The sequence below is a fragment of the Aotus nancymaae genome, unplaced genomic scaffold, assembly GCF_030222135.1.
Source record: "Aotus nancymaae isolate 86718 unplaced genomic scaffold, 86718_ANA_hifiasm-v0.15.2.pri h1tg000046l, whole genome shotgun sequence".
Lineage (NCBI taxonomy): Eukaryota > Metazoa > Chordata > Mammalia > Primates > Aotidae > Aotus > Aotus nancymaae.
In genome coordinates, this window is record NW_026988460.1 from 489,281 (window position 1) to 515,109 (window position 25,829).

A 25,829-nucleotide genomic window follows, 5' to 3' on the forward strand; every position below is an offset into this window, starting at 1 on the left:
TGGTCCCCACTCTTTTCTGGCTTGTAGGGTTTCTGCTGAGAGATCTGCTGTAAGTCTGATAGGTTTCCCTTTATGGGTAACCTGACCTTTCTCTCTGGCTGCCCTTAGTATTTTCTCCTTCATTTCAACCCTAATAAATCTGGCGATTATGTGCCTTGGGGTTGGTCTTCTTGAAGAATATCTTTGTGGTGTTCTCTGTATTACCTGGAGTTGAATATTACCCTGCCTTGCCAGGTTGGGAAAATTTTCCTGAATGATATCCTGAAGAGTATTTTCCAACTTGGATTCATTCTCTTCATCACATTCAGGTACACCTATCAAACGTAAATTAGGTCTTTTCACATAGTCCCATATTTCCTGGAGACTTTGCTCATTCCTTTTCATCCTTTTTTCTGCATTCTTGTCTTCTCGTTTCATTTCACTGAGCTGGTCCTCGACTTCTGATACCCTTCCTTCTGCTTGATCAATTCGACTGTTTAAACTTGTGCATGCTTCGCGAAGTTCTCGTGTTGTGTTTTTCAGCTCCATCAATTCACTTATATTCGTCTCTAAATTGTCCATTCTCGTTAACATTTCGTCAAACCTTTTTTCAAGGTTCTTAGTTTCTTTGCATTGGGTTAGAACAAGTTCTTTTAATTCACAGAAGTTTCTTATCACCCACGTTTTGAAACCTGCTTCTGTTATTGGAATACACGTGTAATCTATTAAGCCTTGTTCCGTTACTGATGAGGAATTGCAATCCCCTGTAGAGGGAGAGGCATTCTGATTTTGAGTATTCTCTACCTTTTTATGCTGGTTTCTTCCCTTCATTATATATTTGTCCGTCTGTCGTCTTTATAATTACCGACTTTCTAACTGGGTCTCTGACGTCCAACTTGTTGATTCCCTGCGCCGAAATCTGAGCAATCCACTGAGCCGGCCAAAACAGCGGTGTTAAGATTGATGGTGCTTTTCTGCCTGGGAATCTCCGGACTCTGCACCAAGAACTGGCATGCTAAGGCACCAGCAAAACCGCCGCGACGGCCACAAGAGTCGCCCTGGCGACCCGTGGATCTCCTCCACTGGGAATCTCCTGGTCTGTGAGCAACTAATATTCGTCTGAAAGTGTGGTGTCCTCTCGTTCTTTGCGCTTTCACTGGGAGGTATGTGCCCGAGCTGCTAATCATCAGCCATCTTGGATCTCTCTCCAAAACCACAGCTTTGAGGGCAGCCATAGCCAACCCATAGCTAACATGTAGTATGACTGGGAAATACACATTATGTATGCCACTGAGATTTGAGGGTTGTGTTGTTAATGAAGCAAAGCTAACAGATAAAATCTGGTTTAATTTCTTGTTTCTCCTTCTAGTTGCTGATACTTATTTTTCCTACCAACTTTAAAAATCTGTACCAGAGCCTACATTCTATTTTCTGTCTCTCCTGATTTATCTCTTAATTGGCTGATGTAAATGAACTGTTGTAATTAGGATCAAACACTGATTACTTGTGTTAGAGTGTTTATAAGTTATACAATGGGTTCCAACCTGTATAACAACTGGGGGGAAAAAAAAGTAAATTGGGGGCATTGTCTTGTGGCTGTTAGTTGCCCATTTATTGAAAGCCCTAAATTCTACTCCAAATTATGGTTATGGAAGCATGGCTTTTCTCTAAATGAATAAAGCAGATTATTTGTAGATCTCAACATCTGGATGGTAGTGCTGTTTTCTATTGTCATGAAAAAGAATTAATTGGGAAAGCATTTATGGAGTTACCTTCCAGAGCTGGAAATTCCTGGGATATGTATATGTGCATATTTATCTGGCCTGTTGGTTTAACTGATGAACAGATAGAAAGAATGGGATTTATTTTTGTGTTTTATCCTTTTGTATATAATTGATACTCACTTTTCTTTTGTCTTACTATTCTGTTCTCAAAACACTGTTCTAGCAAATTTTGTAAATTAACAGTAGATGAGTAGAAACAGTAATATTATTCCTTGGACCATGAACCAGAAGACCTGGGTTCTCCCCTAACTCGTTCAGTCATAACCCCTCCCTTCTCTTCCTTCATTTGCCTTTCCTCCATTCATTGATGCAATAAATATGTATTGATGTAATAAATATATACTGTTATGTGAGATGCTGGATGTGATGAGAAGTAAGCCAGACACCTCCCCTGCTTGCGTTATCAAGCTTACTGTCTTCTCTTCTGCTCCTCAGCCTCTTCTGTCTTCTGACCATACAACAATATAAATTGGCCCATGCTGCATTACTACTAAGCCTCCTGGTTGCCCTCTTTTGTTAACAGGACCGCTTTAAAGGTGCTTTTAATACTGGATTGTTTTGGGAAAGTTGGGGGTGGTACAGAGGGAGGGAGGAAGGACAGAGGGTGGATGAGTAGGCAGATGAGAAAGCAGGAAGCTAGGGAGCTGTTCACACAGGGCCTAACCACCCAATAAGCCTCTTTTTATTAATATTTTTCATAATTATTTTCTAATTGTAATTTTGCATAAATGCACAGAGGATGTATCTATACACATCATTTGATTTGAAGATTAGATAAGAACTTTTGTTCCTGGCTAGGTTTTAAAATTTTATTTTTTAGAATTTGGGAAACTATCAATTACAACATCTTTGTTACCAGAAAAATTGCTCAGAAATAGGGAAAGCCTGGATAAATAAGCATATGCCTTTGTGAACAAGGGCATTTGATAGAATAGTAAGTAAAATAAAATCTGCCTTTCATTGTAGTATTTCTTGAGGCATTGGTCACTCATTTTTCCTCTCCCTTCTTTGTTGTTGGCTCAGTAAAGAGATGCTAAAATGTGCTGCTGAAAGGGAAGGAAAGAGTTGGGGGTGGGAAAGACAACAGAACTGTATGCAGTGATGTCATTCTCAGCTGCAGGAAAAAAATCTTAAGGCAGCCTAATTATATTTGATAAAAGATTAAAGTTGCATGCAAATTCTAACTGAAAACAGCTGTTTCCTGACCCTGTGTGAGTTCTAACATTTTGATAGGAATTCTGGTTTTGAAATTTCTGAGTCTTAAGTACCTTCCTCAGCTACTGCCTGGCTGTTTTCTTAAAGGACTTAAGTCAATACTGCTTAACATACTGGAAATGACTGTGAAGAACCAAAAATGAACTTCTTTGTTTGCTTCTTACGTACAAGAAGTTTTCAGGTTTCATGAACAAGATTCATCCTGATTGCTGAGTGACAATTTTAAAAATTGTGGTGTGATCCACAGTTCGTTTCAGGAAGCCATTGAAAATAAATGGAACATATGTATGTGTATATGTATATTTAATTAGATAGTAATTGATTTTTTAAAACTTTTCAAGTGTTCCTGATTTTATTTAGAACCTCAACTAGCAAAAATCGTTTCTTTTTAAAACTTTATTTTTAGATAAGATACAACTTGTATCTACTTGTGACATCATATTTTATGTTTTGCTAAATCAGACATGTGTTGAAAAACCTTGTTACCATAATTGCACAGCATCAGTAATGCTTACAGACTGCTGTAAGTAGGATGAAATCTAAAAGCAAATATTGAGCATTAGCTAGGGGTCATTTTATACTGAATTTTGCATTACAATCACTCACTTCAACTGTGAAAGCCAGTGTGATTTTGTGATTTTCATTTTGATTTGTTAAACTTGATACCTAAAAGCAGATTTTTGTGTATTCTGATATACCCAGATATTGACACTGGGCATTTTCTGAGGAAGATTGTACTGTGGAAGTGTTAACGCTGGGTCTTAGCCTACTGTGTCAGTGTGAGGTTTGTTGAGGAATATTTAGTCTGTATGATATAGCTAGAATTTCCTACACATTAGAAATGATTGAATAAAGAAAAATTGTTTTATGAGGAAGAAAAATAGAAATAAGCCATCAGTGAGGGACAGTTAAATATTATGAAATTCTGTGCCTTAGAAAGAATGACAGATCTATTAATGTATTAATCAACGTGGAAATATCTCTAAGATATTGTTGAGGGGAAGAAAATTTTGGAACACATACTAATGTTTAAAACAAAACAAATCTTCAAAAATTAAAACCAAAAACTAAATGTGTTGAGATAAATCAGAAGACTCATTTCAAATTGTTAATGACAGTTAACTTTGGTTGAACTTCTATATATTAATTTTAATAACGCAAATGTCATGTTTTACACATACACTTTTTTATTATGGAAGATTTCAGATGTACACAAAGTAAACAGAATTTATAATATAATGAACCATGAAGTACCCATCACCAACCTGCAAAAGCTGTCAATATTCTGTTGTTTTTATTTCATTTATGTCTACATTCATTCTTTACCTTGACTATTATATTTTTTTACAGTACATTTTTAGGTAAAATTCTTATACATCTAAATGCACAAATGATGTATGTACACTTTTGACAAATGTGTAGTCATGTAGTCCATATCCGTATGATACTGAATATTTCCCTAGTCCCAGAAAGTTCTCCAGTCCCATTCTGCCTACCAGTTTATTTTTTGCCTTTTGTGGAATTTTATGTGAATAGAATCATATAGTCTGCACTCTTTTTGTTTCTCACCACGTTTGCTTGGTATAATCTATGCAAGAGTTGTAAATGTTCCAGCAATGTATCACTAATTGTTTTCATTGTATGACTAATATTCCTTTATATGAATACACCACAGTTTGTTAGGCCTTCTCCTATTGGACATTAGCTGTTATGATTAAAGCTGTTATGATATTCATGTATAAATCTTTTTGTGGACGTATATTGTTGTTGCTCTTGAATCAATACCTAGGAGTAAAATTTCTAGTTCAAATTAAAACCTCAGCAACCACTTTTCAATGTTTTAAGTTCCTACCAGCAAAGTATGGACGTTGTGGTTGCTCCACATCCTCTCTGTTGTTTGATTTTGTCAGTCTTTTTATTTTAGCCATTTTAGTGGATGATGGCACCTCATTGCGGTTTTTAAAAAAGTATTTTAAAGACTGTGGTAAAATTGCCGCTACCGTAATCATAAAATTTGCCATTTTAAACGTGTGAAGTGTAAGATTCAGTATGATTATGTTCGCGGTGTTATGTAACAGTCACCACTATCTATTCCTAAAACCTGTTTATCACTTCAGACAGATACTTTGTCCGCATTAAGTAGAGAGCTTCCTGCTGTCCCCTTCCCCCAGCCAAACTACAACTTCTAATGCAGTTCCCTCACAAGCTACAACTTTCAATGTAGCTTCTATCTCTATGAATTTGCCTATTCTAGATATTTCATATGAATATAATCATACATTATTTGTCCTTTTGTGTCTGGTTTATTTTACCTGCCATGGTATTTTTAGAGTGAATCCATAACATGCCATGTATCAGATCTTTATTCCTTTTTATGGCTTAATAATACTCCATCCCATTGTATGTATATACTTTATTTTATTCATTTATGTGTGGATGTACTTAGATTGTTCAGCTATTGTGATTTATGCATAGAAGTGTCTGTTTAAGTCTGTTTTCAGTTATTTTGGCTATATACCTAGGAGCAAAATTGCTGGGTCATAACGTCATTCTATGTTTAACTTTTTAAGGAACCATCAAATTGTTTTATCAATGGATTTTATTCATCATTACCCTCATGACTAATGATATTGAATCAGGTGCTTATGTTAGTGACCTTCCTTTGTGCAGTGCTTGTTCAAGTCTTTAGCACATTTTAAAAATCAGGTTTTCTTTTTAAGGTTGAAGTTTGAAAGTTCTTTATATGTTCTGAATGCAAGTCCTTTGTTTAATACACATCTTGCAAATATTTCACTCTGTGGCTTGCCTTTTTATTAGGTATATACCTAGAGATGGAATTGCTGGATTTTATGGTAATTCTACTTCAAATTTTTTGAGGAAGAGTCATACTGTTTTCAAGTGACTGCAGCCTTGCATATCCCTTGTTCACTGTTAGTGAACAAGGGTATCATTTTTTTAACATCTTTGCTAGCACTTGCTCTTTTCTGTTTTTGTTGATAGTAGCCTTCCTAAAGGGTGTGAGTTTATATCTCATTATGGTTTTTATTTGCATTTCCCTAATGATTATGATGATAAACATCTTTTTATATGCTTGTTGTTTATTTGTGTATCCTCTCTAGAGTGATGTCTATTTAAATCCTTTGCCCTTTTAAAATCTGGTGGTTTTGTTTAATTCTTTATATATTCTGGGCATTAACCCCTTATCAGATACATGATTTGCACATATTTTCTCTTATTCTGGAGGTTGTCTTTTTATTAATTGCATTCATTGATGCACATGTGTTTTTAATTTTGATGTAGTCCCATTTGTTTCTTCTTGCTTTTGTTACCTGTGCTTTTTGTGTCATATCCAGGAAATCATTGCCAAATCTAATGTTATGAAGATTTTCCCTGTATTTTCTTCTAGGGGTTTTGTGGTTTTAGGTCTTATGCTTAGTTCTTTCATCCACTTTAGTTAATTTTTATATAGGATGTGAGGTAAGGGTCCAGCTTCATTTTTTTTCATCTAGACATCCATTTTTCCCAATATCGTTTGTTGAAAAGATTGTCCTTTTGCTGTTGAATGGTCTTGGAGCCCTTCTTGAAGACTATTTAACCATATATGTGAAGCTTTATTTCTGGGCTGTTTTATTTCATTGGTCTATATGTCTGTCTTGATGCCACTGCAACACAGTTTTGTTCATTGTAGCTACTTTTGAAATCAGGAAGAATGAGACCTCCAGGTATCATTGGGGTTCCTTTAGGTCCATATGAATTTTGGGGGTGGATTTTCGATTTTTCTATTTGTGCAGAATATGCCATTGGGATTTTTCTTAACAGTACCTTTTGATGAGCAGAAGTTTTAAAATTTGATGTAAATTAATTTTTCGAAAGATTTTTTTCTTTTGTGGTTATTGAGTCTTGTGGTCCAAGAAATTTTCTCCTACCCACAGATCACCAGTTCTCACCTGTTTTCTTTTGAAAGCTTTATGGATTGATCTTTTATCTTTAGTTCTGTGATCCACCTCTCATTAATTTTTGTGTAGGGTTTTGAGGTTGGGGGTCAAGGCTTATTTTTATGCATGTGGATATTCAGTTGTTTTGCTATTTTTTGAAAATATTGTTTATGAACACTCTCCTCCATTCCATTCTTTTGTCTATCCTTATGCCTGATTATTCTGATCACTGTTTTGATTGCAGTAGTTTTATAGTAAATCTTGAAGTCAAATATTGTTAGTACTCCACCTGTCTTATATCTTTCAAGATTGTTTTGGTTATTTCACGTCTTTGGCATTTTCATGTAACTTTTAAAATCAGCTTTTGATACTATTGTAAATCAATTTTTTTGTTAAAAAAGTTGTTTTTCACTTATTTGTTGCTACTATTTAGAAATTCTGTTGGAGTGTGTGTGTGTGTGTGTGTTGAAGATTCTCAGCAATGCTACTATTTAGAAATTCTGTTGGAGTGTGTGTGTGTGTGTGTGTTGAAGATTCTCAGCAAAAACAATCATGCCATTTGTGAATAGGGACGGTTTTACTTCTTTTCAATCTTTGCTTTTTATTTCTTTTATATTTTTATTCCTTTTTCTTGCCTGATTGCATTGATTAGGACCTTCAACGCAGTGTTGAATAGAAGTGGTGGTACAAACATCCTTTACCCCTTGTTCATGAACTTAAGGGGAAAGCATTTAGTCTGTCACCATTAAGAATGACATTAGCCATATATTGTTGGAGATGTTTTATCAGATTGAGGAAATTCCCTTTTAACTTATTTTGATAAACATTTTCATCATAAGTTGGTGTCAGATATTTAAATAGTTTTTTAAAACAGTGAAACTTGTTTTGAGGGCTTCAGAAGTGTAGTAAATTACAGACTAATTTGACATTGCCATAATCTTCATTACAAAATAGTGTTAAATAACTGGTACTTTAACATGTAAATTGATATATTAGGAGCCACTTCCGTTTAGACAAAATTACTGTGATGATTCTGTAGAATGTAGGAAAAGAAGATCTAATCATCACCTTCAGTGATAACATTTATGACTAATATACTGAGTTGTGTTTGGAGATACTCCTCATACCCCTGCCCTTGAAATCTGAAAGATTTACTTAATAATCAAACTGCTCATACTCATCTCCTTTTCTCTATTAGGTTCTGTTACTCACATGTCCATTTTTTGTTTTCTTTGGAAAGATGCTTTAGAAATGTTAGCATGTCCTTATTAACCTAAAGAGTAATTCACTTTCCATTTTTCTCCTTTTAGGTTAATTTCTTTTATTGGGTATATATTCTTTTCCTTATATGCAGTGTAAATAAGTGAACTTAAGTCATTAAATTTAAAAAATCAGAATGTATTTACTATTGGAATTCTTTCCTGCTATGTTCAATCCTAGCAGACTGGCTTTGAATGGTTTTCACTTTTGCTGTATTTTTAGGAATAATTACCATTTTGGGACAAGGAGTCTTTAGGTCTTCAACTTCATTTGTCCTTGGTTACTTCCGGGATTGAACTGGAAAAGGTTCAGTGTAGAATGGCTTTGTTATCGGTGGGACAGTAGAATGAAAAACCCTAAATTAAGCACTGGAATTTGGAAACTGTCATGCAAGAAAAAGGAGACCCTTCTGTGAATCACTTGTAGATTTCTTGAAAATTGTAATGGGCCAGTCCTTGGATCCACTCTGCTATACATGGCAAGCCTACCAATTCCATGGTGTTCTTCAGCTAGAGGTCTTGCACACAGTTTCTGTGATTTCTTTTAAATCTGTTGCTAGAGAGATTTTGGTTATTTCTGCCAATTATGAAAGCTTTTACAGCTTTTTAAATGGACTTTCTTGTTCCTTAGGCTTCCTACATATCACATGTGGCATTGTGTTCATTGCAGCTTACAGTCAAGTCTTATTTTTTAAAAATATATTGCTGTTGTAATTGTTTTATTGAAAAATAGAATGGTAGGGCTAAATGATAACTTAGAAATCATATCTTCATATTTTTTCACTTGTATTATAAATGACTTTGCTACTTATTAAAGGACCATTAGGTTACATTTATTTTAAGATCACAGGATTAGAAGCATTGATTGGCTTCAAAGATAATTCTAGTCCTACACTTTGTGAAAGGTGAAGTGTGCTCATAATGTAATTTTGTGCATTTTTAGTGATGGCTAATGTGCCCTTCCTGTTTACCACCCAGACTTCGTTTTATCTTATCACTATTTCACCTAGAATCCTCGCATGCACTCTTGTATAGAATTATTGCTCTATTTATTACTAAATGGAACCCATGTTGAATTTTAGCAGGTTTTCCCTCCTCCATCTGTGTCTTTGATGGTAGCTGGGTTTACTGCCGCTCACTTATTAGTGCCCTGGGTCTTAACAACCTTATTCAAACAAAACGTCTTAAATGGAGGTATTAAATGGGTCACAACAGTGAGCCATTTTCTAACTTTTGGTGCAATAAAATGGGTATGTTGTGTTTTGGAATATGAGACCTCTGAGTGCCGCTATTCATTTTCTTCATCTATAAAACATTTTAGAATAACAGCCTACATCTGTTTGGGGTGTAAAATTCCACGTTTTGAAGAAACATCACTGTTATGTAACTTCAAGCCAGACGCGGGGAGGGAGCTAGCTTTCTGACGGGCCCACGTTCTGTAGACGTTGGGAGTAGTGTTTGTTTTAGCTATGGAGCTGTATTTGCTGGCAGCCCATCTTTCACATGTGTGGAACACATTTTCATTATTGTTTCTTCATATTGTAAATGATAACAAGTGTGTGATACAATTTTGACTTGAAGAATATTTGAAAAATTTTTGCACATCAGGAATTTATGAGGGATATTTCACTACTAGAAGTCAGAAGCACATTTAATTATTTAGGCATTTATAGCATATTTAATTACTTTAGACTGTCAGTCTTCTTTTAGAAAGTAAAACTGGGATTTACTGTCAGCTCCCTTTTTAAAATAAATACCCAGTGGAATAGTATTGCCATTGCAAATGTGTTATTTTAAAATTATTTCTTTAAACTGAAGGAACAGCTCAATGAATAACTTTCAGTGGAAGAAATGGGCAAAATGTTGAACGATAGAATTCAAAATCTAAAGTATTAAGTACCAAGTAAGTGCAGATAACATTCAGTGCAATTTGTAGGTGATTTTAATTGAGAAGTAAATGATGCCAAGGTGGATTATTACAGTAAATTTCCAATCTTTTTTTATCTTACAAGTGTGAAATATTTACCTTCTTATTAAAATGTTATGTATTTGTCTTTGAGAGGGGAGAATACAAAGAAGAAAATTAAAGTGATCCATAATCATACTACCTGTTAGTCTTGTGGGACATATGTTACTACATATTGTAAACTTTCAAAAACTTAGAAAAGCTTTTAGAAACCTACACTGTTAAGTTTTTGTTTTGATAATTAATTGGAAATGCAACATTTGAGTTTCAGAATGGATAGTGTCAGATGCTTTTATGTTTTTGTGACAATAAAAAACTAAATTTAACTACTCTTATGGAACTTTCATATTCAGGGTGAGCTGGCTGCCTGTTTATGGTGATAACAAACTTCTCTGAGATTGTAGCTTGTCAAATTAGTCCAGGCTGTTGACGTTGATCTTTTTTCTCATTTACATTTCCTTCCTGAATGGTAGACAGATGATTTTCTTTCTATGGTCACTGTTTGTCAAACTTGGGGCCATCAATTGCTGTAGCTGAGTAGGACAGATGATGCTACTTTTTAAATTTCTAATTAAATATAAATATTTTTTTAAAAATGCCCTCAATTCAGATGAAGGTAAATACCCATTAATTTCTCCATAATTGGGACATGCCTCCCATGCCCACCCACCCACATATAGTAATAGTGATAATGTTCGAAGTCCACATTTACTTTTCCCTTGCAGCTGGGCTGCCTGTGGAATGCCAGTACTGGGCCCGTGGCATGTGTGTGCTGTTGGGCATCACCGCCACCAGCACCTGCTCCCCAGGCTATGCCTGGACATTACTTCAGCTGCTGGGTGGAGTCCACTGGTGTTTAGACATTTTTATCGTAGAAAATATGAGATGAGTTTCTAAGTTTGAATTTCAGAAAATTTAATTAACAACAAATAGATTATACTGCAGGTGAATTTATATGCAGATAACTTAGATGTCTCCTGGGGATAGTGATAGTTAGACAAGACTCTAGTCAGATTGTCGGGGCTTCTTGCCTCCTAGCTGCCTTTAGGCAAGTTACACAGCGTGTTTGAACCTCAGTCTCATCAACTATAACTCAAGGAAGTAATACTGCCTAACTGTCAGCGTGTGCTGTGAGGATTCAGTGAAATGAAACTTACGAAGTGCTTATTAGCAGAGTACCCTGGCACATGAAAAGTGTTGGTGGTTCTAGCCTTTATTGTTAGACAGCTAATTGTAAATAGTGAACTCTAAGTGTGGTGATTCTCTTGACCACTCATGCTTCATTACTACAGATGACTTTCCTCCCTAGCTGTGCCTGGGACTTGATCGGCGCTCAGACCCACGTCCCCCTGTGTTTTGTTAGACCTTCTCCACCTCCCCCAGCATTGACTGGCTTGGTGATCCTCCCTTGGGGGGCTCAGGCTCCCCACTCCCACACTGGCTGCTCTGTTCCTAGAGTCCTGTTTTTCAGGTTGGAGTCTTGGAAGTGGCTCTGTTCGGTTCCTCTTTCTTCCTTGCCGCTTTTTGTCCTCCACCTACCCTTGCTGTCTCTCCAGCCTCCTCCTTACTCTTTTCTCCCTCTCCTGTCCTTCTCTGCCCCTGTCTTCTGTCCTCCTCTCTGCACCCCCACTCTCTGTGCCCTCATCCTCTGCCTCCCTGCTTTCTTCCCCTCCTTCCTGCTCCCTTTTTACCCCCTTTTCCTCTCTCCACTCTCTTTCCCTTTCTTCCACTCCTTTGTCTCTCCCCTTCTCTTTTTGCTCCCCCTTTCCTCTCTGTTGTCTCCCCATTCCCCTAATGCTTCTTCCCCCACCTCCCCTTACCCGAGTTTCTCTTTTAAATGCTAACACTTTGACTGCTAAGAAATACACAGCCTTGGCCCTTAAACACAAAAATGTCAAGTCCTAAAGTTTTTTTATTACGATGGGAAATATTTATTTTGTCATTTCAGTAGCTAGACTCTCGTGCTTCTCTTTCCACTTCAAAAGGGCTTCACAACATCATTTTATGTCCCTTGGGCTCAAAAAGTTAGAATATCACCAGGCTCAGTGGCTCATGCCTGTAATCCCAGCACTTTTGGAGGCCAGGTCAGGTGGATTGCTTGAGCCCATGCATTTCAGACCAACCCAGGTAACATGGTGAAACCTCATCTCTAAAAAAAAATAAAAAGTTATCTGATTGTTGTGGCGTGTGCCTGTAGTCTCAGCTACTCTGGTAGCTGAGGTGGGAAAATCTTGTGAGTCTGGGAAGTCAAGGGTGGTGATCGTGGCACTGTACTCCAGCCTGGGTGATAGAGCGAGATTTCATCTCAACCAAAAAAGAAAATCCACAGACTACAGTTTAACTCTTTTTGTAACTATACCTGTGAATTTGTTTGATACTAGCTTTGTTATAAAGTTAAAATGAAATAATAGTAATTATAGGCTCATACAGTCATAAGGCAAGCTTGGCTCTTTCTTACCTAATTTATTTGATTTTTTTCTCTCTCTTTTCAGATTCCTTTTTCTTTGGTCCAGTTTCCCTTATGGGAGTCCTTAAAAGTAAGTTTCTCAATCTGCACATAAAATTTATCTCTAACTATAATATAGCTAATAGTTTGAGTGTGGAAGAGTAGAACATAATGTTGACTAGAAGTTTAATAAGTCAAACCTATTAGCAGTTGAAAATACATTTTATGTGTGATTTACTTGCCATTTCAGTCTTTTAAACTTGTTTAGGTGGCTGTGCTCTGAGGAAATAGGCATAGCAGGGGGCACTGACACCCATAGATATTAAGAAAAAAACTTAGCTGTACTTTTTTTCTGTATTGCCATTTTGGAATTTCTGAGCATACCCAGTTAAATTTCATTTTGCTTCCGCGTCTGTCTCTGTGTGTGTGTGTGTGTGTGTGTGTGTAGAAGTTAGAGTTACAGTGAGGGTAAATGGATGAGGAAAAATGCAAAGCCTTGAATACATGAAGACTGAGAAGGCCCAGTTTCCCCCACACCCTATATAAGGAGCACTTGGATCAGGAGCAGCAGGGTCTCAGGGCTCTGACTGTCCCTTCCATCTTGGCTGCTCACTCCAGCCAGTCTAGATGCCCCCAGAGGGAAGGAGCAGAGTATGGTGAATTGTGAGTCCACCTTGGAGAAGGTCAGTGAGCTGTTTAAAAAACCAACGTGTTTTAACCATTAAGGACATGGACATGGGCAAATATTTCATGACGAAAATATCAAAAGCAATGGCAACTGAAGCAAAAATTGACCAGTGGGATCCAATTAAACTAAAGAGCTTCTGCACAGCAAAAGAAACTATCATCAGAACGTTCAGACAACCTACAGAATGGGAGGAAATTTTTGCAACCTATTCATCTGACAAAGGTCTAATATCCAGAGTCCACAAGGAAATTAAACAGATTTACAAGAAAACAAGCAGTCACATTTAAATGTGAGCAAAGGACGTCAACGGACACTTCTCAAGAGAAGACTTTCATGCAGCCAACAAACATGAAAAAAACTCAGCATCACTAATCGTTAGAAAAATGCAAGTCAAAACCACAGTGAGATACCATCTCATGCTTTAATAATCACAATGGTGATTATTAAAAAAAGTCAAGAAACAACACATGCTGATGAGGCTTTGGAGAAAAAGGAATGCTTTTACACTGTTGATGGGACTGTAAATTAGTTCAGCCATTGTGGAAGACAGTGTAGTGATTTCTCAAAGACCTAGAACCAGAAATACCATTTGACCCAGCATCCCCATTATGGGGTATATACCCAAAGGAATATAAATCATTGTTATAAAGATACATACATGTGTATGTTTATTACAGCACTATTTACCATAGCAAAGACATTGAATTAACCCAAGTCCCATCAATGATAGACTGGATAAAGAAAATGTGGCATATACACACCATGGAATACTATACAGCCATAAAAAAGGAATAAGATCATGTCCTTTGCAGGGACATGGATGGAGCTGGAAGCCATTATCCTCAGCAAACTTTAATGCAGGAACAGACAGGCAAGCACTGCATGTTCTCACTTATAGGTGGGAGCTGAACAATGAGAACATGGACAGAGGGAGAAGAAGAACATTCAACGACTGGGGCCTATTGTGGGTTGCATGGAGAAGGAGAGCATCAGGAAAAATAACTAATGCTCGCTGGGCTTAATACTTACGGGTTGACAGATGGAGCAAACCACCATGGCACACATTTACCTGTGTAACGAACCTGCACATCCTGCACACATACTCTGGAACTAAAACCAAACAAAAAAAAACAACACATTTTTAAAAACCTGTATTCAAAACATGCAGAGATATTGCATTGGTTTTTCACCTTCTCGTGCAGTGATAATGAAAACTTTGGGCCATGATATGAATTGTGTGGGTCTTTGTCAGCATTTTAAAGACCATAATAAAGAAGAAGATAGTAGAGGGCATCTTACATGATAAGAGTCTTATTTTGTAAGACCTCAATGTTATGTGAGTATGTGCGCGCACACATAAATATCTGTACTAGGTTACGATGTAAAATGTATTTCTCATTGTGGATAATGGTCCAAAAACTTTGAAAGCCCCTTTTCAAGTGAAAATGGTTCATAAATGACCAGGCTGTAAAATATCTAGGTAGGCATTAGCTAATACAAAAAATAAAGGAATTACTCTCATAATTTTATAGGTTTACTAGGCATGGAGTGCTCATACAAAATGTCTTTCTAAGAATATCATAAAAATTATTTAGACCTGGAAATAAATTCTGTCCAGGTTATATACTAAAGGATACTAAATTAAGAAAAAACATTACTCTTTAACAGAGTAAATTATGGGATATTAAGTAGCGAGAAGTATTTCTTATAAGTGATCTGATTTTAAGGAGGAGGAGTGCTCATTTAATACAGTTTTTTGGGTATTCCGTTTTGTTTGTTTTGCTGTTTCCTATGTGGTGTGTGGTGAAAATAGAGTTCTCGGACAGCATTTCAGGGTATGATGTAACAGCTATCCAATGAGAAGGTCACATTCCATTAGCATAACAGCTCTCCTTTTTAGCGTGTGACAAAAGAACAATGAAGCCAACAGCTGTCCAGCAAACAAGACTTACTTTATTAGTGTCTCAATAACCAGCATTCACACAGCTTCTGCACACTCTAACATCCTTTTGCCCTGCAAAGGAATGTTTTGAGGCCTAAAGAAGGAAAAAGCATAGTGTTTGTTTCTTTTCAATATTAAGGGCATTTGTAGAATTCTGGCTAGTTAAGAAATGTCCAGAATTTTTCAGAGTAATCATAGATGACAATGCTATGATTTAAAAATTCTCTTTGAGCAAATATTAAGATGCTGCAATGTTTTTTTTTTTTTTTTTCTGTTAAGTCAGGTTTCTTGAGGAATACGTAACATGATAAAATTCACCCTTCATAAGTGCACATTTTTATGAGTTTCGATAAATGTTTACAACCACCACCATAACCAAAATAGAGAATTTCCATCAACCCAGAAAGTTCCCTCATGCCATGTTGTAGTCATACCCTTCCTGCACCCACAGCCCCTGTGTCGCACTATTCTGTAGTCTTCTCTTTTCCAGAACATCATAGAAATAGGTACAGAGTACTATTATATCATCTTGTGCCTTGCTTCTTTTACTTAATGTAATACTTTGGAGATTCATTCATGTTGTTGCTTGTACCAGTAGTTTGTTTTCTTCTGTTGCTTTGCAGTATTCCGTATGTGTATGGATATGCTACAGTTTACTTATGCACTAGTTTATACACATTTGAGTTGTTTTCGTTTTTGATAATTATAAATAAAGCTGCTATAAATACTTGCATTTATTATTGGTATGGATATAGGTTTTTATTTCTCTAGGTAAGAGGCCAAGAGTAGCATTCCTGGGCCATAAAGAAGGTATATGCTTAATTTTATAAGAAATTGAAACTGTCAAGTTGTTTTCCTAAGTGTTTGTACCATTTTGCATTCCCACCAACAGTGAGAGTTCTAGTTGCTCTACATCCATGTCATTTCTTGTCACTATCAGATTAAATTTTTTTCCAGCCATTCTAGTACGTGTGAACTGGTATCTCATTGGGGTTTTAATTTGCAGTTCCCTTGTGACTAAATAATGTCGAACCTCTTTTCATATAATAGTTTTTAAACATCTGAATGTACAATCACAATGCTTTTGTAAAGTAGACAGTTTTTGGAACTTTAAAAAATTTTGTGTTTACAATTTTATCAATTTAAACTTACTTTTCCAGTCATGGACATTATATTATATGAGAAGATTTCTCCACTGTGTTTATATATGGAAATACTACTATTTAGGAAATTTTTTCTCAGCCAAGACTAGCAGATTGCATACACATGGCACTGCAGGGAGTGAGGGGCTGGAGGAGATGGCAGCTACTGTTGCCTTAAACTCAACTCTGTCTAAAATAAAAGTCATCATCTTCTAAAATCATGTCTTCCTGCTGGCTCCCATTTCTATTAATCAATATTCTCCTGGCCACCTGGTCTCAAGTCTCAGATTAAAATTTGATTCCCTTGTTTCTCTTTCTCCATATCACATTACTCACCAAGTTCCATTGACTCTACCGTTGGGAATCTGTGGCCACATTTTACTTGGTTCTTAGTACCTTATCCTTGCCTACATCCTAGTAGGTTCTCTTCTTTCTCATCCGATCTACATTTTGAATGTGTGTGATCTTCCTTAAACTTCTCTTTCAGTGACAGGTTCTCAGGAACATGAAGTTGGCACTCAAGGTTCTCCACACCGTGTCCTTGACTGTTTTTTTCAGTCTCTACCCTGTACTTTGTGTATGTGTGTGCGTTCATGCATGCACGGATAGAATCTTCCCCCTCCAGCTAGAATAGCCTCCTTACTGCCTCTAATATGTTCCTCCTTCCCTGTTATCTGACTCCTTTCTGAAATACGTTTCTAAAGGTCCAAAGGTGATACATTGTTCAAATCTCATTTCAGTGTTTGAGCTCCTGCTTCAAGTCTTCTAATCGAGACCTTGGAGATTTGCCCTTACTTACTGCAGATTTGTCTGTGTCACTGACTCGTATTTAATCACACGCTCTTTTGTGTTTAAAACATCTTACAGTGTTCAGATAAGGCCTTAACCCCTTCCATTTACTAATAAATGACACCTGCTGTCATTGAGCCTCTGCTGCCTGTCCACTCTGTCTGGACATTGTTGCATTTCACAAGAATGCAAAGATGAATAAGAAATGACTTAATGCCCTTGAGCTGAGAGTCCATCAGAGCGGCACACAACTCCCTGATAACTTAAATGTAGTGTGTCTCTAATTGCAGAATACTCACTTGTTACTACACTACATCATTACCTTTGTTTTTCTTTTTTTATAATACATATGCTTGCCAAAACATATTTTAGATGAAAGAGGACAAGACACCAGAAAGAGATGGGGAAGCAAAAATGGTAGATTATCACGTCCAAAGCGTTAGAGAAGATAATTTTCCTTAAAGATTTGTATTTACTTTAGAACTTTATGACAGCCCAACAAGAGAAACACGATAGATTTCATGGTTTTTATTACCTGACAGAGCTGTAGCTTGTAATTTTATCTTATTCCTTGGCTTTAGATGCCATCTTTAAACCAACTTGCATGTGTATAACTCCATGGCAAGCCCCTTCCTCTGAGCAGCAGCCTCAGATGACCAGCTGCCTAGTTGATATTCTCACTCAGGATGTCTCTGGGTGGCCAGATCAGAACAGAACTGTCACTTTTTATTTGCCTTCTTCCCAATCTGTTCCTTCCTAGTTGTCTGCTTCTCAGTAAATAGCACAGTTGTCTGATGTTTGCTCAAATAGAAACTTAAGAGAGTTCTGTTCTTTCATCCCTCATCATGTAGCCCATCAACAAGTTCACTGTTCTAGTTCAAGCCTCTAACTCACTCCTTGTTTGAATTGCTACACTGGCCTGTCAAATGGTCTTCCTCATTTCACTCAGGCTTCCCCAAAATATCTTCTTCATCCAGCAGCCAGAGTGATCTTTTAAAGAAATGAATGAGGTGAGGCACAGTGGCTCCCATGCCTGTAGTCCCAGCACTTTGGGAGGCTTAGGCTGGAAGATCACCTGAGCCCAGGAGTTCAAGACCAGCTTGGGCAACATAGACTCCATGTCTACAAAATTTCTTAATAAAAATTATCTGCGAGTAGTGGTGCACACCTGTAGTCCCAACTCCATGGGAGGCTGACGTGGGAGACTCACTTGAGCTCACAACCTGGGTGACAGAGTGAGACCCTGTCTCTTAAAAAAAATAAAATCAGAATAAGAATGAAATTAGATCGTACCACTCTCTGCTAAAACCTGTCAGTGGCATCCCTTTAAAAAAAGAATAAACCTAGAGCTTAAGACCTGGCTGTCAAGGCCCTGTGTAATCTGGCCTCCATCTGCCTCATCATCCTTATCCCGTGCCACTCACCCATTGTGCCCAGCCATGCTGCAGATGCACCAGGGTCCTTACATTTGTAAATCTCCCTGCTAGAAATACTCTTTCTTCATTCATTCTATATATTTCATTTTTTAGGTGTGTGATAATTTTTTAATTTTAATTTTTTCCTGTTTTAAAAATTGACAATATCTGTATATTTCTGGTGTACAGCATGATGTTTTGACATATATAAATAGTGTATACATCTTTATCGAGTGTCTACTGTGTGCCAACCATTTTCCAAGGTCTGGGGATAGTGATGAAGAGGACTGACACGAATAACTGTCCCCATGGAGCGTTCATCCTAGCTCTTTCCCTAGGCCTCTCTCATATCCCCTTCCCCATTCCTCTCTCATGTCTCCTCTTTCCGTATCCTCAGGCCTTAGGATCACATGTCACCTCAGAGACACATCCCTCCCTTCCTCCCTCCTTCATAATCATAACACCTATTTATTTCCTTACTAGTGTTTTAATGACTTAGTTTATTTAGTTATGCACTTACATCACCCGAATGATTATTCACGGCATCAGTGGTGTGATGAACAGATACTGTGTGCCAGGCTCTGGGCTAAGCACGATGCATTCTTTACTGTCTTCTTCACACCACACACAACCCAGAGAGGTGAGCCTTGCTGTTATTCCCACCTTAAAACCAGGGAAGCAGGGCTCGATAAGATTGTCTCTGCCATAGTAGCCTGAGCCCCTTTTACTGTGCGCTGCGTAGCAGACGGGGACTCAGGTTACCAGGTGATTTTTTAGTGGTGGTAACAGCCATAATAAAAGCAACAACAACCCACATTTTTCAAAGCTACAACACGCCAGGCAGTGTAGTAACCACTTTCCACAGATCTTCTCCTCTTCATCTCTATGACAGTCCTTTGAGGTAGGTGCTGGCCTGGTCTTTGTTCTGTAGATGTGAAAATGGAAAGAGAGTTTGAATGCCTTGCCCAAGGCCACAGGAATACTAATGGGCACAGTCACGATTTGAACTCAAGTTGAGATCTAACTCCAGACTTGATATTCTTAATCACTTTACATGTAATTATTCACACCACACATGATGTCTTTCATAATGTTTTTGCAGTTTCATAAACTGAAAGTTGATAAAAAGTTGAGGTCATATTAATAGTCAGCTCATTGAAGGCATTTCTGTCAATTACATTGATTCCTTAACTTGATGACATGTAGCTTAGAAGGCCTGGCCAGCATGTTTCTTAGACCACCTCTCCCAAGCATCCTTGCATCTGCTGAGCTTGGGCAAGGATTAAACCGTGCTCGAGTCAGTTCTCAGAGACCATCCAGGGAGAGCACAAAGTTCACAGTAATGAGTTCAGCCAGAACTGCATTTTCCACATGTTTGAGTTGAACCTTCACAGGGCGTGCTTATTGGAGGAAGGAACTGTGTCTTCTGTTTATTCTTTATGGTTCTGTCTTTTACACAGCAGGTGTTTATGTAACTATTTGCTAATTGTTTGAAGGTTAGCATTCTTTTTCAAGTTCAGTGCAAAGTTGGATGACTTATCTACATTAACTGTTTTATGTATGCATTCCTTTAGAGGTATGTTCATGGCCATTAAAGAGTTTTCCCTTTTTAACCATATAGGTTTTTTCCTTACCAAGCTTTAAGTCGAAGGTGAGCATATTATGAAAGGATATGATAAAATTTCCTGTGAGAATGTCATTTTTTTCTATTGTCTTAGTGTGAGACATCAGTTAATAGTGCGGTGTGGAAACTGTTAAGAATACTGTCAGGTCCAAATGGTTTTGCTTACAGCTACAGGGTGTTACTAAAGCAATAGCTGGATGAGATGTAATCTTTAAGCTAACAATATTTAAAGCAAAATGAAAATAAAATCAGTTTGGTTTTGTAAGATAGCAACATTATGCTAATGCTTTTCTAAGATGAAATCATAGCTTTGTAAAAGAAATCAGGGACCAATACATTTTCACTTCACTTACAGTCATAGTTCAATGTGTATAATAATTACTTAGATCTCTTTTTTTGTTTTATAAATATTTTAAATGTGCAGCACTATATAAAAACTATTTTCAAGTTTAAGAGTAAATAACATTTTTTTCTTGTTGATTCTTGTTTTAATAATAGTTAAAATGTCTACCATCACCCTACCCACAACAAATTTCTCTAATACTTTTACTGGTATAAAGAAGGTAAGAATTAGAAGATGCTCAGTGTTCAGGGTCTGCAGTTACACCATTTCATGAGACAGGGAGAATCTGGTGTCTTCATAGACATGTTTGCTCAGAACATAGTTTCCAGTAAAAACATCGTAAAGATTGAAAGGGAGTGGCGAAAGACTGAAAATGGCTTTGTGTCTATGATTTTTACCACGCTAAGCTAGTATTAAAAATTAAATATAACTTGTCAATATGGAAGAAACTACCTGAAAATAAGAACAAAGTACATTTCAGTCCAGGCACAGTGGCTCACACCTGTAATCCCATCACTTTGGGAGACTGAGATGGGCAGATCACTTAAGGTTAGGAGTTCAAGACCAGCCTGGTCAACATGGTGAAAATGCATCTCCACAAAAAAGATAAAAATTAGTGGGATGTGGTGGTGTGGGCCTATAATCTCAGCTACTTGGGAAGCTGAGATGGGAGGATTGCTAGAACCCAGGAGGCAGAGGTTGCATTGAGCCAAGATTACGCCACTGTACTCCAGCCTGGACAACAGAGTGAAGCCCTGTCTCAAAATGAAAATAAAAATAAACTGAACAAAGTACATTTTAAACTTTCAGATCAGCAGTCAAAGCAGTCTGAGATACTATTTAAGATTTTAGCAAAATCACAGGCATCTTTTAACAATTCAAAAACTATAAGAAAGTTTGAATTCTTAATTTGCATATTAGAAAGTATGGGACACACAATAGAAAAAGAATGAGAACTCCTCAGCATCCTTGCATTCAAATTATAAAGGTAAGAAGCAACATTTTCTGGTTCCTAGAGCAATTGAGAGAGTTCCATATAGGGAATGTAAGAATTGGAAAAGCATGAAACTCCTACTTTTAGGTGAAATTCAGTGAGTAAACAATGTTTCGGAAATGTTTGTATTTTATAGTTTGGCCAAGGAAAAGATAAATAGAGATGGTGGAAAAAAAGATGACAAAGAAGACCAAGTAGGGCAGGAAGAGTATCGTGTATCTCAAAGGCCCAAGAGGATGGATGGAAGGAAAGGCTGTGGCTCCTAGAGCCCTGGCCCCCTCTCCCAGCTTCTCAGTTAGAGCTGGGTACCCAGCTACCCAGGCAGCCTGCTGTGGTTACAGTTGTGGAACCAAACTGGTAACACCCAGCACATTCCTTGCAGGTTCTCTTACTTAAACTAAAGGTAAGATTTAACCATGGCTTATGAGTGCCATAGCCTGGAGGTAGTGGGCTAGGGTCCTTCGTAAGGAAATAATAAGAAGCACACCAGAATTCCTCATTTCTTTCTTTTAGGCATTTTTCTCATATTTATGCAAGTTTGTGACTGAAATGCGAATAATAGAATCCATCAAGATAAAAGGTTCTTGGGATGAGTCATATCAACTTCTTTTGGCTGAGACAAAGTGTGAGAAAAGAGAATTTTCCACACTTCAGTTTAATGAGATAATCAAACATAAATATGTATTTAGAAGCACTTAAAATGGCAATAATGATTCCTTGTTCCAAGGAAATATAAGACCTTGCCAGCTTATGATTTTCAAGGGACCTATCTATACATTCACATGTAACCAACCTCCTTTAACAAACGGGGATAAAAAGGAGAGTGTTAGCTGTTTGTATATTTCTTGGGACCTGCTTACTTGTTATTTGTGAGCATTTTGGAGGTTTGTTGAGTACATATAGTTTAAGTTTGCGATATGATAGTTCATGTGCTGCTTCTAGGTCTTGCTCTGCCCCAGTTGGCTTCACCAGTTGATCATAGCCTTCGTTACAACTGAGCCTAAATAAACTTGAGAAACCATTTTTGCACAGCTTGGTATAAAGCATTGTCCAGTTCAGTAAATGCCATTTCTGATTTACAGGGTTCTTCATTGAACTAAGAGTGAAAATTTGGGATTGGCCCATTCACGTTTTCTTCTGTTCTTTACACAAGGGTAAAATGATGAAATACTGCTTATATGGTAGGTGTTCATGTAGGTACCAAACATTTACCTGCCTTCTTTATATTAGGAATCGTGTGGGGCCCTGTGGGACTCCAGAGATGAAGGTAACGAGGTCCCTCTCCCTTGGAATCAAAGGCGAGATGAGAGAGCTTTTAAAGGCGAGGTTAGAGAGCTTTTAAAGGGCGATGAAAAAAAAAAAAACAAGTGACTGCTTTCTTTTAAAATATTTTTCTGGTGCTTTTTCAGACAAAAGCTTGTCAGTATATCTGTTTCCCAATAAATGGGGCTTGTCAGTGTAAGTCCTACAGCTCTTTTATGTTAACCGTTTTTGATAAATATTTTTAAAAAGATTGTCCCATATGTAAACATAGCAAACCAAGTGTTCTTTTGCAGGCAAAAATATTAAAAATAATCATATCTGGGCCAGGCACGGTGCCTCACGCCTATAATCCCAGCACTTTGGGAGGCTGAGGTGGGTGGATCATGAGGTCAGATCGAGACCATCCTCACTACTTAAAATACAAAAAATTAGCCAGGTGTGGGGGCAGGCGCCTTTATTCCCAGCTACTTGGGAGGCTAAGGCAGGAGAATTGCTTGGACCAGGGAGGCAGAGGTTGCAGTGAGCCGAGATTGTGCCACTGCACTCCAGCCTGGGGGACAGAGTGAGACTCCATCTCAAAAAAAAAAAAAAAAAACTCTTTTTCTTGATGACTCATAATCAAAATAATTTTTTTCATTGTGACTATTACTCAGTGATATATTTAGATGTTGTCAATGGGTTTTGCCCTACGCAAAACTAATGATACGGTTTGGCTGTCTCCCCACCTAAATCTCATCTTGAATTGTAACTCCCACAATTCCCATGTGTCAGGGAGGAACCCAGTGGGAGGGGATTGAATTATGGGGGCACATCATTCCTGCACTGTTCTCTTGACAGTGAACGAGTCTCACAAGATCTGATGACTTTAAAAAACAAGAGTTTGCCTGCATAAGCTCTCTCTCTGCCTGCTGCCATCCATGTAAGACGTGACTTGCTCCTCCTTGCCTTCCACTATGACTGTGAGGCTTGCCCAGCCACATAGAACTATAAGTCTGATTAAACCTTTTTCTTTTGTACATTGACCAGTCTCAGGTATGTCTTCATCAGCAGCGTGAAAATGGACTAATACAACTAAAAAGATACCAAACCACAAGTAGAAAGCTCAGAGGATCCCCAGTCAGAATAAATATACCCCCAATAAAACCTAGCCCACGCTTATCCAAAAATGATACTGTATAAACTCTAAAACCTAAATATTACAAAGCAAACTGAGCATTTTACTCCGTCATGCTTTTGCTTAAGAATAATCATTATCTTTGCCTGTAATTACCAGCACAATTTTTAGTTTAAGATTTTCTTGCACGTTCTTATTTTTACCAGCTTAACTTATCTGGAATGCAAATATCTAAATATCTCAACCAGCCAACATATATTATTACCAAAAACAAGGTACAGATCAACGCATATAAAATCGATGCCCCTTGCACATCCTAGAACAGTTTCAGTCTAGCTGCCATTATAACCCAAATCAGCCTGTGTACTGTGAGGGGTTCCTAATTATCAGTTAGGTAGGTCTAGTTTTAATTATGAAAGTAGTGCTATATGAAAAATTCATTTTAGCCTGTTAGCCACTGGTTCGTATTGCAAGAGCTACGGTATGGTGGAAATGAAAGCCCAGTTCTGGTTCCCAGTTAGATTTGATAGTCTTTTCAGTTTCAGAAATTTCTTTTAGAAATCTTTTTTTTAGACATAATAGTATGTGAATACTTCACAGAGAGATGGTTCATCTGATTAAATCGTAAAATTATAGGCAGCTGTTGCTTTGTTGGTTTAAAATATGTGTGCAAAAGCTATACAATAACTTGAACAACTACAGTATGGGAAGTATTTGCATGAAAATCATTGCTGTGTTTAATCGGTCCTAAACTTCTGGTGGTAAACTCACGGCAGTGAGACCTACCCAGAGGATGATATCAAGAGCAAGCCTAGGTTTGAAAAAACTAAGCATTATGCTTTTCGTTGTTTTAAATTTTGTCATCTGGTGTTACTAATTTGGAATTGAGTAGATGATTTTATGCATATACCTGTTGGACCATAAAAAGCATGTAGTAAAATTTCATCATCTTGTAAGGTTGCAAGCCATATAACTGCTTTGGATTAGAGCAGCTTAAAGCGGTCCCAAGTTGTAAGTTTTCGTTCACTGGAGCCAAAACACTTATTTTCAATTTGTTATTCATATGACAATAGTGCTTATTTGGGTGGGGCTTTTAAAAGTGAAAAACAAAGCCTTCTCTTCATGCTACACTTTAATAGAAAACACCTGGTCTGGGCTTGGACTCCCAGCCATTTCGTAGTATTGTGCCTGGTGTTTGCTTTCTGGCCTATGACTACTGGTGCTAATAGCTGTTATCTTGGGGTGGGGTTGGGGGAGCCAAACTACTTCATGCTGTTCCTCTGATAGGCTTTTAGCAGTAAGTGAAGAATCACTTGGGAAATTACAACCTAATTGTTGTTGTAGTGATATCACGAATTGTTGTTGTAGTGATATTAGGATGTAGTGAGCATCCTAATGAATAATAGAAATATCATTCATTTAAAAAGTCAAGCTGATGTTTAAAAATTGCTTACTTTTAAACAATTATTATGGTGAAACTCAATTAGGGCGTGTAGCTTAATTAATAATATTGTACCAAATCTCAGTCTTGTGCTTTGATAATTATACTATGGAAGCTGGGTGAAGGATATATGGGAACTATATTATTATTATTATTTGAGATAGGGTCTTGCTCTGTTGCCCAGGCTGGAGTGCAGTGGTGTGATCACTGATAACTGCAGCGTCAACCTCCTGGGCTCAAGCGATCCCCCTACCTCAGCTTCCCCAGTTGCGGGGACTCAGGGCTTTGCCACCACGTCTTGCTAATTTTTAAAATTTTTTGTAGAGACAGGGTCTCCTTGTGTTGCTCAGGCTGCTCTTAAACTCCTGGGCTCAAGTGATCCTGTCACCTCGGACTCTCGAAAGTGCTGGGATTATAGGCACAAGCCACAGCACTTGGTGGAATGCTCCTATTTTTGTAACTCTTCTGTAAATCTAAAGTTATTTCAAAA

General features: G+C 37.5%; 1 protein-coding gene across 3 annotated transcripts in view; it reads left to right on the top strand.

The window, feature by feature from the left end:
• The window catches only part of SLC25A26 (solute carrier family 25 member 26), a 165,982-nt gene that overhangs the window by 118,953 nt on the left and 21,200 nt on the right, over positions 1 to 25,829 (top strand). For all 3 annotated transcript variants that reach the window (XM_012473770.3, XM_021666778.2, XM_021666777.2), the window contains exon 6: positions 12,631 to 12,675. In XM_012473770.3, the coding sequence (XP_012329193.1) occupies positions 12,631 to 12,675 (45 nt within the window). The remainder of the gene's footprint in view (positions 1 to 12,630; positions 12,676 to 25,829) is intronic.